Genomic DNA, 14,731 nt, shown 5'->3' on the forward strand with positions numbered 1-14,731 from the left:
TCTGGGATTGATTTGCACTTTTCTCACCAAAGTACATTCATCTCTAGGAGACAGAACGCGTCTCCTTCCTGAGCGGTATGACGGCTGTGGTGTCCCATGGTGTTTATACTAGCGTAATATTGTTTGTACAGATGAACGTGGTACATCCACAGGTACACCTCCAATTGACTCAAATTATGTCAATTATCCTATCACAAGCTTCTAAAGCCATGACATAATTTTCTGTAATTTTCCAAGCTGGTTAAAGGCACAGTCAACTTCTGACCCACTGGAATTGTGATATAATGAATTACAAGTGAAATAATCTGTCTGTAAACAATTGTTGGAAAAATTACTTGTGTCATGCACAAAGTAGATGTCCTAACTGACTTGCCAAAACTATAGTTTGTTAACAAGAAATTTGTGGAGTGGTTGAAAAACGAGTTTTAATGACTCCAACCTAAGTGTATGTAAACTTCTGACCTCAACTGTAACTATCTGTTTTTCTATGAATTAATATGTGATACCTAAAGGGGTCCTAAAATTCTAGATCAAATAGCTGAATGATCCTTGGTATGACCGTCATAAAACAATTATCCCCAGCTTAGACTCGAGAGGGTTAACAACATTGCTCAAGCCTCCATTTGCACATACTAGCAGCCCAGCAGTGGCCGTTCACAATGACGCAGTGTCACCGACCCCGTACGCCAAACTCCAATTACCTCGCTGTGTTTTATCAAAGATGCCGCTTGATCAGTCCACTGTCGCATTGGCTGCATCTCTTACAAATGCTCACAATGGCTGCCTCGCCCACTAATTCCCAGAAATGTCACTTCAATTTCACACAGCTCCTTATTGGCCTATTTGGGCTAAATATCATGTATTTTAACTAGAACTGAGCTTTCCCCCATCCATTAATCTCCTTCTGTAAAAGTCTCTCAATCTCTCTCTCTCACACACACACACACACACACACACACACACACACACACACACACACACACACACACACACACACACACACACACACACACACACACACACACACACACACACACACACACAAAGTCTCTGGCCCCATTTAGATAGCAAACCACCGTCTGTCCCTGCGTGACCCCCATGTATTTCTTCCACCGGTCCGAGGGGATGGCATGTAATTCACTTTTACAATCACTTCACCAAAGGGGGATGAAGCATTTAATGAAGAAGCAGTGACTCATAAAAGTAGGCTATTCGGCAACCGATAAGTCTGGAGACTGAGGGGAATCTGAGGGGAGAGTTCAGTGGCTAAAAAAGCGTCTTGTAGTCATAGCCGTCACTCACACAATCCCCATGTTCCCCCTGTGACGCTGCCACTGTTAAACAGTAGAGCTCTGTAACATTTGAGGTAGGCCTGGATATGGCGAAAACACTGTGATTTCATTGGTCAGGTCATTACAACACAGTGATTTCATTGGTCACTTCATTAGGACACTGATTTAATTGGTCACATTGCTAAGCACTTTGCCAATCCTGTCGGTGCTACTTAACAGTAATGTTTAGGCGGCACGTTACATCCAAGCTGTCTGCCCTGAGCTAACAGCGGAACATTAAAACCATTCAGAAAGATCAAAGAGGCGATCAAAGAAATGTTGTACAGAAAATGTAGACCTGGAGCCATTGCCTTTGAGGCACAGACAGCTAGTTCCTTAGCATATGTATCCCTCATTCACATGCCTTACCTTAAAATAGTATGTGATCCATTTGGAAAACTTATTGAAATGCCTTCACAAGGTATTACTCACAGTGGCAAGAAAAAGTATGTGAACCCTTTGGAATTATCTGGATTTCTGCATGAATTGGTCATAAAATTAGATCTGATCTTCATCTAACAGACAAACATAGTGTGCCTAAACTAATAACGCGCAAATTATTGTATTTTTGTCTATATTGAATACATAATTTAAACATTCACAGTGTAGTTTGGGAAAAGTATGTGAACCCCTAGGCTAATGACTTCTCCAAAAGCTAATTGGAGTCAGGAGTCAGCTAATCTGGAGTACAATCATTGAGACGAGATTGGAGATGTTGGTTAGAGCTGCCCTTCCCTATAAAAAACACTCACAAAAATGTTGTTTGCTATTCACAAGAAGCATTGCCTGATGTGAACCATGCCTCGAACAAAAGAGATCTCAGAAGACCCAAGATTAAGAATTGTTGACTTGCATAAAGCTGGAAAGGTTTACAAAAGTATCTCTAAAAGCGTTGATGTTCATCAGTCCACTGTAAGACAAATTGTCAATAAATGGAGAAAGTTCAGCACTGTTGCTACTCTCCCTAGGAGTGGCCGTCCTGCAAAGATGACTGCAAGAGCACAATGCAGAATGCTCAATGAGGTTAAGAAGAATCTTAGAGTGTCAGCTAAAGACTTAAAAAATCTCTGGAACATGCTAACATCTCTGTTGACGAGTCTACAATACATAAAACACAAAACAAGAATGGTGTTCATGGGAGGACACCATGGAAGAAGCCACTGCTGTCTACAAAAACATTGCTGCACATCTGAAGTTCGCAAAAGCGCGTCTGGATGTTCCAAAGCGCTACTGGCAAAATATTATGTGTTCAAATTAAACTAAAGTTGAGTTGTTTGGAAGGAACACACAACAACATCAAAACCTCATCCCAACTGTAACGTAAGGTGAAGGGTGCATCATGGTTTGGACCTGCTTTGCTGCCTCAAGGCCTGGACAGCTTGCTATCATCGACGGAAAAAATGAATTCACATGTTTATCAAGACATTTTGCAGGCGAATGTGAGGCTATCGGTCCTCCAATTGAAGCTCAACAGAAGTTTGGTGATGCAACAGGACAACGACCCAAAACAACGAAGTAAATCAACAACAGAATGGCTTCAACAGAAGAAATATGAGTCCTGACCTCAACCCGATTGAGATGCTGTGGCATGAGGTCAAGAGAGTGGTTCACACCAGACATCCCAACAATTTTGCTGAACTGAAACAGTTTTGTAAAGAGGAATGGTCCAAAATTTCTCCTGACCATTGTACAAGTCTGATCCGCAACTACAGAAAACGTTTAGTTGAGGTTATTGCTGCCAAAGTAGGGTCAACCAGTTATTAAAACCAAGGGTTCACAAACTTTTCCCACCCTGTACTGTGAATGTTTACACAGTGTGTTCAATAAAGACATGAAAAAGTATAATTGTTTGTGTGTTATTAGTTTAAACAGACTGTGTTTGTCTATTGTTGTGACAGATCAGATCAAATTTTATGACTAATTATGCAGAATTCCAGGTACCTCCAAAGGGTTCACATGCTTTTTCTTGCCACTGTATATGCAAGAGGGCATATTTAGACACAGATTCCCAATATGAATAAATGCTGATCACAACCAAGACGCGGTGTTGACTTAACGAGAGGGAGGGGGAGCGGTAGAGAGAATGAGAAGGAAAGAGAGAGTGAGAGAGCTGCTGAGCTGTATTGGGTTGTCCTGCTGTACCTTGTCAGCTCCAGGTGTTGGGGTCACTGCTAGCTGGGCTTCTGGGGCTTTTCTCACCGCCTCAGCGAAGGACACTCCTGATTCAGCAACAAGTCCTGGCAAACAAAAAGTGGATTCAGTTTACAGAAAAACATCAAATACCACTGTGTTAAAATTTAGTCATATGGCAACCAATCCTTGAAAAGGGGTACATCACAATACAATGTGTATCACCTAGGTAAAAAAACCTATGGCAAAGAATTGCTGAAAATGTGCACATCATAGATACTGTATTTATCCGTTGGGTATTAAACATGTAATACTAATGTGGAAAAGATGGGGGTCGAGTGATAAATGGCAGATATGGCTCTGGCCTCTCACTAAAATGGCCACCCCAATCAAAACTACAGATCACAAAATGGCCGGCTGCCAAAACTACAATTCCCAGAAGCAAGGGAAATGCTACCCCTTGACCTCGCCTGCGGCCTGCGTGGACCAGGACGGAGAAACAAACACACAGGTACTGTCCTGTTCTAAAGTCCTCTCATTCTTCGGGTGATTTTGGTGACGGTTTCCCGCTTAAATTTGTGACAAATTCTCCTAATCTTGTCACATGTGGTGGAGAATGCGGGCATATGGACTACCCATACCGCTGGTTAGGTAGAGGGAAAAAAATGTTCAGTTAGCACTCCAAAGGGGAGTCAGGCTTTTTTTGTGGCTTTGTTTTGTTCGGACAGATTGCTCGGGGGAAAATGAGTATGGAGGGAGCCATACAGGCCCTGTTACAAGCGGTGGCCGCCCAACAAGAGGCAACTAGAGCTCAACAAATAGCTCATCAGGATGCAATGTGAATGTATCAGGACACATTACAGGTCCAGCACCACACCAACCAGCTGTTCAGAGAGGAGCAAGAGAGAAACACCCGGGAGTTAAGAGGCCTAAAGGGAATCGCAGGACCAAATTAGGGCTCATTTACCAGCTGCAAATACCCAAAGGCGGGACGGCCCAAAACCAGGATCCAACCCTGCAGCAAGCCAGAGCAGATGTGCAGGTCATAGATGGTACTCCCATTAATGGAACGATGCCTAATAGTTTTCCCCACTTCATCATGAAAAAGGGTTTGGTGTACAGAGTGTCAAAAATAGGGGTTGATGTGGTGGAACAGTTGTTGGTCCCAATCCGGTACCAGAGGACAGTACTGGATCTAACTCATGGGCACAAGTTGGTATTGATAAAACCTGAGACCGGATTGTAAGGAGGTTTTACTGGCCAGGAATTCAGGCTGAAGTGGCTCGGCATTGTGGAGAGTGCTCGGAGTGCCAGTTAACAGCTCCCTGACCAGCTGTCAGAAGCCCGCTAGCGCCATTCCCAATAATCGAAACACCATTTGAAAGGATAGCGATGGATATAGTGGGCCCACTACCCAAATCTGCCAGAAGGCACCAATACATTTGGGTCATTCTAGATTATGCCACTCTCTACCCAGAAGCCATTCCCCTTCGGATGATGGCTTCCAAAAATATTGCCATGGAATTAGTGCTCCTGTTCACCAGGGTAGGGGTTCCAAAGGAGATCCTTACTGACCAGGGAACCCGCTTTATGTCCCGCCTTATGGCGGACCTTTGTAAATTGTGGCAGGTGAAACAGTTGACATCGGTTTACCATCCTCAGATGGACAGGCAAGTTGAGAGATTGAACTGCACCCTGAAGTCAATGCTCAGGAAGGTAATCGATAAGGATGGGAAAAACTGGGAATGCATGTTGCCGTATCTGATGTTTGCCATTAGAGAGGTTCCCCAAGCCTCGCTGGGGTTTTCCCACTTTAAGCTGGTATATGGGAGGCACCCCCAGGGAATCTTAAGACATCGCCCGGAAAACCTGGAAGCACCAATCCACCCTGTATACTAGTGTTATAGGGCATGCCACGGCAACGCAAGACCGGATAGCCACAGTCATGCCAATCGTCAGAGAGCACATGAGACAAGCACAAGGGCACCAGCGGCAAACTTATAACAGGCAGGCTACCCTTAGGGAATTTCAACTGGAAGAAAAGGTGTTAGTGCTGGTCCCCACGACAGAGTTCAAACTTGTAGCCACATGGAAAGGACCATATGAAGTACTGGAGAGAACAGGAGAAGTTACTTATTGGATCCGACGGCCCACGGAACATATCTATCACATAAACCTGTTAAAAGCATGGAAAGTGAGAGAAACACTAACGGTCACGTACCCCACACACACTCAGGAGACAGCCAAAGTAAATATTTCACCTAGGTCCACTTAGGTTAGAGTCAATAAAACTTGTTTTTCAACCACTCCACAAATTTCTTGTTAACAAACTATAGTTTCGCAAGTCGGTAGGAACATCTACTTTTTCCAACAATTGTTTACAGACAGATTATTTCACTTATAATTCACTGTATCACAATTCCAGTGGGTCAGAAGTTCACATACATTAAATTGACTGTGCCTGTAAACAACTTTGAAAATTCCAGAAAATTATTTCACGGCTTTAGAAGCTTCTGATAGGCTAATTGACACCATTTGAGTCAATTGGAGGTGTACCTGTGGATGTACTTCAAGGCCTACCTTCAAACTCAGTGCCTCTTTGCTTGACATCATGGGAAAATCAAAAGAAATCAGCCAAGACCTGAAAAAGAATTGTAGACCTCCACAAGTCTGGCTCATACTTGGGAGCAATTTCCAAACGCCTGAAGGTACCACGTTCATCTGTACAAACAATAGTATGCAAGTATAAACACCATGGGACCACACAGCCGCCATACCGCTCAGGAAGGAGACGCATTCTGTCTCCTAGAGATGAATGTACTTTGGTGCGAAAAGTGCAAATCAATCCCAGAACAACAGCAAAGGACCTTGTGAAGATGCTGGAGGAAACAGGTACAAAAGTATCTATATCCACAGTAAAAGGAGTCCTATATCGACATAACCTGGAATGCCGCTCAGCAAGGAAGAAGCCACTGCTCCAAAACCGCCATATAAAAGCCAGACTACGGTTGGCAACTGCACATGGGGACAAATATTTTACTTTTTTGAGAAATGTCCTCTGGTCTGATGAAACAAAAATAGAACTGTTTGGCCATAATAACCATTGTTATGTTTAGAGGAAAAAGGGGGAAGCTTACAAGCCGAAGAACACCATCCCAACTGTGAAGTACGGGGGTGGCAGCATCATGTTGTGGGGTGCTTTGCTGCAATAGTGACTGTTGCACTTCACAAAATAGATGGTATCATGAGGCAGGAAACTGATTTGGATATATTGAAGCAACATCAAGACATCAGTCAGGAAGTTAAAGCTTGGTCGCAAATGGGTCTTCCAAATGGACAATGACCTCAAGCATACTTCCAAAAGTTGTGGCAAAATGGACAACAAAGTCAAGGTATTGGAGTGGCCATCACAAAGCCCTGACGGGAGGCAGAACTGAAAGTGTGTGAGCAATGAGGCCTACAAACCTGACTCAGTTACACCAGCTCTGTCAGGATGAATGGGCCAAAAGTCACACAACTTATTGTTGGAAGCTTGTGGAAGGCTTGCTGAAATGTTTGACCCAAGTTAAACAATTTAAAGGCAATGCTACCAAATACTAATTGAGCGTATGTAAACTTAAATATATTTGGCTAAGGTGTATGTAAACTTCCGACATCAACTGTATATACAGTGAATTATAAGTTAAGTAATCTGTCTGTAAACAATTGTTGGAAAAATTACTTGTGTCATGCACAAAGTAGATGACCTAACCGACTTGCCAAAACTATAGTTTGTTAATAAGAAAATTGTGTGGTTGACAAAATAGTTTCAATAACTCCAACCTAAGTGTATGTAAACTTCTGATTTCAACTGTATGTACAGTACCAGTCAAAAGTTTGGATACATTTACTCATTCAAGGGTTTTTCTTTATTTCTAAATGTTCTACATTGTAGAATAACAGTGAAGACATCAAAACTATTAAATAACACATATGGAATCATGTAGTCACTCTCATGAGGACCACCACGGGAAATGAAGTCACAGAGTTACCTCTACTGCAGAGGATAAGCTCATTAGCCTCAGAAATTGCAGTCCAAATAAATGTTCCACAGAGTTCAAGTAACAGACACATCTCAACATCAACTGTTCAGACGAGACTGTGTGAATCAGGCCTTCATGGTTGAATTGCTGCAAAGAAACCACTACTGGACATTAGACCATTTTAGATTTTTGGTTACAACCGCCATGTCTTTGTGAGATGCAGAGAAGATAAACGGAAAAATCTCTGTATGTGTGGTTCCCACCATGAAGCTCGTAGAAGGAGGTGTGATGGTGTGGGAGTGCTTTGCTGGTGACACTGTCTGTGATTTATTTATTCTGCAGTGATATGCCATTCCATCTGATTTGCACTTAGTGGGACTATCATTTGTTTTTCAACAGGACAATGACCCAACACGCCCCCAGGCTGTGTAGGGGCTATTTGACCAAGAAGGAGCGTGATGGAGTGCTGCATCAAATGACCTGGCCTCGACAATCACCCGACCTCAACCCAATTGAGGTGGTTTTGGATGTGTTGGACCTCAGAGTGAAGGAAAAGCAGCCAACAAGTGCTCAGCATATGTGGCAACACTGTTTTGGTTACTACATGATTCCATATATGTTCTTTCATAGTTTTGATGTCTTCACTATTATTCTACAATGTAGAAAATAGTAAAAATTAAGTAAAACCCTTGAATGAGTAGGCGTGTCCAAGCTTTTGACTACTACTGTATGTATACATATATGCATGCATGCATGTATGTATGTATGTATGTATGTATATTATGTGTGCTTGTTTGTGTGTGTAATCGTATGTATGGAAACATTTATTCTAGGAGGTGGGATATATTGCTTCACATCCGAAAAATGAGAATTACATTTCAAGTGCTTGAAGCAAAATATCCCACCTCCATACATACGATTACACACATAGTGTCACACCCTGATCAATTTCACCTGTCCTCATTATTGTCTCCACCCCCTCCAGGTGTCGCTTGTTTCCCCATTGTATTTATACCTGCGTTTCCTTACTCTCTGTACCAGGTTGTCTTGTATGTTAGTCAAGTCATCCAGCGTGTTTTCCCGTACTCCTTTTGCTATTCTCTTTTTGATAGTCCTCCTGGTTTTGACCCCTGCCTGACTCTAGACTTCTTTCCCGCCTGCCTGATCATCCTGCCTGGCCTGACCTTGATTCTGCCTGCCCTTCAGTACCTTTTAAACTCTCAACTGGTTTTGACCCTTTTGCCTGTCCACAACAAGTCTCTTGCCTTCCCCTATTGGATTAATAAATATTGTAAGACTCCCACCATCTGCATCTGGTTCTCGCATTGTGTCATGATAGATAGCTTTGAATAAATGCTAAAACATCAATAGGGAATCATCAAGGAAAAGGTTAGGTCGCTTCGACCACATGTCATTTTATTAAATATTTGTTACCTATATTTAATGAGGCAAGTCAATTAAGAACAAATTCTTATTTACAATGACGGACTACCAAGAGGCAAAAGGCCTCCTGCGGGAACAGGGGCTTTTTATAAAAAAATTAAATGTTGAACAAAAAACAGATCATGACACGAGAGACATTATTATAAAGAGAGAACTAAGACAACACAGCATGGTAGCAACACAACATGACAACAACACGGTAGTGACACTGCACAATACGGACAATATGGTAGCACAATATGGTAGCAGCACAAAACATTGTTAAGCACAGACAACAGCACAAAGGGCAAGAAGGTAGAGACAACAATACATCAGGCGAAGCAGCCACAACTGTCAGTAAGAGTGTCCATGATTGAGTCTTTGAATGTAGAGATGGAGATAAAACTGTCCAGTTTTAGTGCTTTGTGTAGCTCGTTCTAGTCGCTAGCAGCCGCAACCTGAAAAGAGAAGCGGCCCAGGGAGGTGTGTGCTTTCGGGACATTTAACAGAATGTGACTGGCAGAACAGGTGTTGTATGTGGAGGATGAGGGCTGCAGTAGGTATCTCAGACAGGGGGGGGTGAGGCCTAAAAGGGTTTTATAAATAAGCATCAACCGGTGGATCTTGTGCCAAGTATACAGAGATGACCAGTTTACAGAGGAGTATAGAGTGCAGTGATGTGTCCTATAAGGAGCATTGGTGGCAAATCTGATGGTAAATGGATGGTAAAGAACATCTAGCTCTTCGAGAGCACCCTAACCTACCGATCTATGAATTACGTCTCCTTAATCTAGCAAGGGTAGGATGGTCATCTGAATCAGGGTTAGTTTGGCAGCTGGGGTGAAAGAGGAGAGATTATGTTGGAGGAAACCAAGTCTAGATTTAACTTTAGCCTGCAGCTTGGATATGTGCTGAGAGAAGTACAGTGTACCGTCTAGTTATACTCCCAAGTACTTGTATAAGGTGACTGACTACCTCAAGCTCTAAACCCTCAGAGGTAGTAATCACAACGGTGGGGAGAGGGGGGCATTCTTCTTACCGAACCACATGACCTTTATTTTGTAGGGCAGAGAAAGATTGTTGGACACTAAGAAAGCTTTGTTGTAGAGAGTTTAACACAGAATCCAGGGAGGGGCCAGCTAAAACTATCATCTGCATATAAATGGATAAGAAAGCTTGTAATATGATTGCAAGCTCAGTGTTTCTGAAGGACACTGTGTGAAGAGAAGCTGTATAGTGTTTAAGCTCAGTGTTTCTGAAGGACACTGTGAAGAGAAGCTGTAAAGTGTTTCTGAAGGACACTGTGTGAAGAGAAGCTGTATAGTGTTTAAGCTGTGTTTCTGAAGGACACTGAAGAGAAGCTGTAAAGTGTTTAAGTTCAGTGTTTCTGAAGGACGCTGTGTGAAGCAGCTACATAGTGTTTTTTGTTGTTGTTGTTTTTTAACCTTTATTTTACGAGGCAAGTTAGTTAAGAACAAATTCTTATTTACAATGACGGCCAACCCCGGCCAAACCCTAACCCGGACGACACTGGGCCAATTGTGCGTCAGCCTTTGGGAGTCACAATCACGGCCGATTGTGATACAGCCTTGAATCGAACCAGGGTCTGTAGTGACGCCTCTAGTACTAAGATGCAGGGCCTTAGACCGCTGCGCCACTCGGGAGCCCAAGCTCAGTGGTTAAGCTCAGTGTTTCTGAAGGAACACTGTGTGACGAGAAGGTGTATAGTGTTTAAGCTCAGTGTTTCTGAAGGACACTGTTTGAAGAGAAGCTGTATAGTTAGTGTTTAAGCTCATTGTTTCTGAAGGAACACTGCGTGACGAAAAGGTGTATAATATTTAAGCTCAGTGTTTCTGAAGGATACTGTTTGAAGAGAAGCTGTATAGTGTTTAAGTTCAGTGTTTCTGAAGGAACACTGTGACGAGAAGGTGTATAGTGTTTAAGTTCAGTGTTTCTGAAGGACACTGTATGAAGAGAAGAAGCTCTATAGTTAGTGTTTAAGTTCAGTGTTTCTGAAGGACACTGTATGAAGAGAAGAAGCTCTATAGTTAGTGTTTAAGTTCAGTGTTTCTGAAGGACACTATATGAAGAGAAGCAGCTCTATAGTTTGTGTTTAAGTTCAGTGAAGGTGTAAGGAAGAAAGGTTTCGGGTCTAAATTGGTCACGATGTCAGCGGTCGCTTGCGTAAGACATTATGGCACCGCTGACCTTTTCTGCAGGAGTCGAATAGCTTGTCTCTACGATATCTGTTGACTCTGAATGCTCTTGACATTTGACGCCAGGTTATTGGGTGCAGGGATATTGTCTTAACGTATCGTGGTCTAGGCTGTGTAGAACAATGCCATAATCACTGTGGCTTTCCAGACTCAATTTATTTTCGCTTCCATCATTGAAACGGACATTTTCAGCTCAGATCTGACAACGCAATCTCCAAATAATATGTCACTTATGAAAGGAAAAACATCAAATACGTATGTCAAATTTGTTTGACATTTGTAGTTAAGTAAGGAAGGCAAGATGGAAATATTGCTGTGGTGTATTTTATGGGCCAGTATATGCATCATACATATATAGTATTATTCTACATCAGTTAGTTTACATGATTCAATGTGGATGGCTAAGTGGGTCAATGAAAATTGGGGTGAATGCTTCGTTAAGTCAATATTTATGTTGCAAGTCACATGACATTTATGCAAGAATTATGGAGGCCTGCTGTGCTTAAGTGCTACTTATCCAAGCCCCAGACCCAGTTCACTCATAGGCTGGTAATCAAAAATCCATGTATTTACTTAGCTGTACCTAGTGAGCCATGGCTGAGAAACTGTGGCACGACATCCAACATTTGACTCAAGCCAAAACACGGCATAGAACAATTCCTTTCTCCGCTCGATAGGCTTCATTTGTGTGTGTGTGTGTGTGTGTGTGTGTGTGTGCGCGCACACACATGCACTCGCATGTGTTTCTGCCAAAAAAGACAGAGTGCTTCATTTCAACCGTCCCGAAGACGAGGAGGCAATTGGTCTTGGCAGACTTATTGAATGAAGTCAGGTTCCATCCGGGCTACATTTTAGAGACGTATTTATTGGTTAGTTTCTAAGCCTCGGTCCCTGCCGTGGAATCTAAAATGAGGCCAAAAAGCCCGGCCTGTCAACAACATACAGGAACTGTCTCCCCCGTCACCCTAAAACATGACAGAAATACTAATATTAATGAGATCACTCAGAATAGAAATTACACTGGAGAAGCACATTTACCCCCCCCCCCCCCCCTGCTCGACCCAACCACTATCCCCCAGATTCAGACCCTCCACCCCCACCCTGCTTCCCGCCTCTGGAATATAATAAACAATGTCAAGCGATTCAAACTGAGCACTGCATGCAATGAAAATGGACTTTGGTTGTCGTCGTAGGCCCTAGAACAGCAGCTCTGTCTCTGTTCCCACCAGACCATGTATTGCTTCGCTCAGGGCCTGGTGTTTGCGAAGTGGGGGAGGGGAGGACGCAGAGACACTTCATTCTTTATTGTTTAATTAACAGTGTGAAGAGATGAGCTCTCGTCAACATCATCTCCGCAGGCATTCTTTTTTTATGAGCAACTTATGACAAGATCTAATGATTAGACTGGTGGTGAAGCAAAAGGCCTGATTAATCAAACACATGCCGTACATTTCTCTGGCTTTGTTATACTGTTTTGTCTATCTGCCTCTAAGCTACTCATAAATCATATATCTTCCTCCCTCATTCATAATCTCTATATAGAGTATCGCTAATGAGGAGATTCAAGCCTTCAGTGTTGAATTGTTTCGTGTTTTGGCCATTGTAACACGAGCTAGATCTTTGGGCAGTGTTGTAATTGCCTCACACTGTGGATTGGTACATTGAAACCACACCTGGGTTCAGATGGTATTCACTTTCTTTCGTACTTTAGCTGCGCTCGATTAAGCTTGCCTGGTATGACCGAACCAATGGAATCATCTTAAAAGTGCAAACCCTGCCCATCCGGCACTCTAGGCAGACTCAATCAAAGACCCAAAGTATTGGAAAAAACAAATAATAATACAACCCATCCAAGTCTGGTTGAAACATTAATAGGCTTTCATTAAGTATAATTGACGATCGATGTGAATGCATGATTATACATGAACGTTCTGAGGAAAACACACTCACACAATGGAAGGGAAAACAACCAAGCGGATGCATTCCACTTGCGAGTTTTGACTTCCATTAAAAGGTATTTGAGGCACATAAGCAGTGTTTATGGAAACCGGGAAAACATTGGTGAAAGGTGAGACCGCAAAACAAGTATGCATAATAAAATAATAATTAAAGCCTAATTAAGGAGTGCTAACCTCTAAAAAGCCATCGATTCAATGCCATTTATTAAATGCTAAGACATTAAATTCCTCTCGCTGACATTTAAATGCTGTGACCAACTGACAAAGGATTACTAAGTGTTGACTGTCTTTTCTCTTTCCTGCTGTACGTCAGATGATTCAGACATGGATTCAAATAGTACTTGTCTTTAATCTACGTTGAGTATTTGATTGTGCCTGTCTGGAGTGCCAGATGGGCGGGGTTTGAACTTTTGGGAATATTCCATTGGGTCCATTTCCTCAGGTGAGCTCAATCAAGAGCAGCTAGTGTATTTGAAACAACAACTATTATTTGAACCCAGGTCTGCTACTGTACATACATTCGATTTTGGGGAAGGAAATACCATTTCATCTTTATGATAATGGGGCAATGAGAGCCAATCGATCCCATTGATCAAACTTCCAGATGACAAAATTAATGCCCAAAAATCCCCATGAATCAGACTAATCAATTGATTATTATGACAAAATCTGTCAGCTGCACAAACAGAACATCAATCCAATTATTCAATGAAATGCACACATTTGTCTTACTGTTTGAATGCAGCTTCTATGATATAGCCCTGCCTAGTGTTTGAAATGCCCACATTGTTTATTTTACACTTAGAAGCAAAGACTTCTTCAGATTATTTGATGCTGCAAAAAAATAAAAATAAAATTGGCTCTTAGAATTATTAACCGCTTTATCTTTTCTGTATGCCGGTTCCATGCTGGCTTAAGCCTTTGAAGTGTCAAAGTTCAAGAGAATTCACTGAGGAAAATGTTTTCATTTGTCTTAATCTAGTACACTTCCAGATGAACATGTGAGTGAATAACTGGACATCCTTTTAATGTCCAGCATAAACATATCCAACATGGGTGCCCTCTAAACTCCATCAGATGGAGGAATCGGCTGAACACAAAATAATGCTAATATACCAAAGGACAAAGGAACAAAGTAAGGAGGAAATTATATTGAATAACAGCATGAGTCACTCTGTACATGTATCTCCATAAGGGTTCCTATAGCAGTGTTCTTCAACTCCGGTCCTGGAGAGCTACTGCAAGCGCAGTCTTTTGTTCTAGCCCTGCAGTAACACCAGCTGAAACCGCTATTATGGTTCAGACCAAAGACCAAGATTAGTTGATGATTTAAAGCAGGGGTCTTGGTGCTGGGCTGGAACAAAAACCTGCACACCCAGTATCGCAGCTCTCCGGGGTCAGCGTTGGAGAAACTCTGTTGTATATGTTAGTCTTACTCACCTTGCAGGGCCCTGTAGCAACAGCCTAGACAGGCAGAGTTGGCCACGTCAATGGTGTACACGGGAGCATCGAACACGTCAGATAGCACCTGAGTATGGAGAGAAGAGGAATGGGACCGCATGCTATTAGAAATATTACTGTCTGCAAATGTTACATGATGAGTCACTGTCCGTAATATAGAAAGCAATGTCTAATGACACATACCTGAACTG

The 14,731-nt window shown here is 42.4% G+C and overlaps 1 protein-coding gene across 2 annotated transcripts in view; it reads right to left on the reverse strand.

Moving 5' to 3' along the window:
• xylb (xylulokinase homolog (H. influenzae)) overlaps positions 1 to 14,731 on the reverse strand; it is a 58,985-nt gene that overhangs the window by 13,565 nt on the left and 30,689 nt on the right. For both annotated transcript variants that reach the window (XR_010452022.1, XM_064941473.1), the window contains exons 17-18: positions 14,520 to 14,607; positions 3,474 to 3,568 (exon numbers count right to left, since the gene is read on the reverse strand). Coding sequence is in view for 1 of the 2 variants with exons in the window: in XM_064941473.1 (XP_064797545.1) it covers positions 3,474 to 3,568; positions 14,520 to 14,607 (183 nt within the window). In the remaining variant the exon portion in view is untranslated. The remainder of the gene's footprint in view (positions 1 to 3,473; positions 3,569 to 14,519; positions 14,608 to 14,731) is intronic.

This window comes from Oncorhynchus masou, chromosome 28 (genome assembly GCF_036934945.1).
Source record: "Oncorhynchus masou masou isolate Uvic2021 chromosome 28, UVic_Omas_1.1, whole genome shotgun sequence".
Classification (NCBI taxonomy): domain Eukaryota; kingdom Metazoa; phylum Chordata; class Actinopteri; order Salmoniformes; family Salmonidae; genus Oncorhynchus; species Oncorhynchus masou.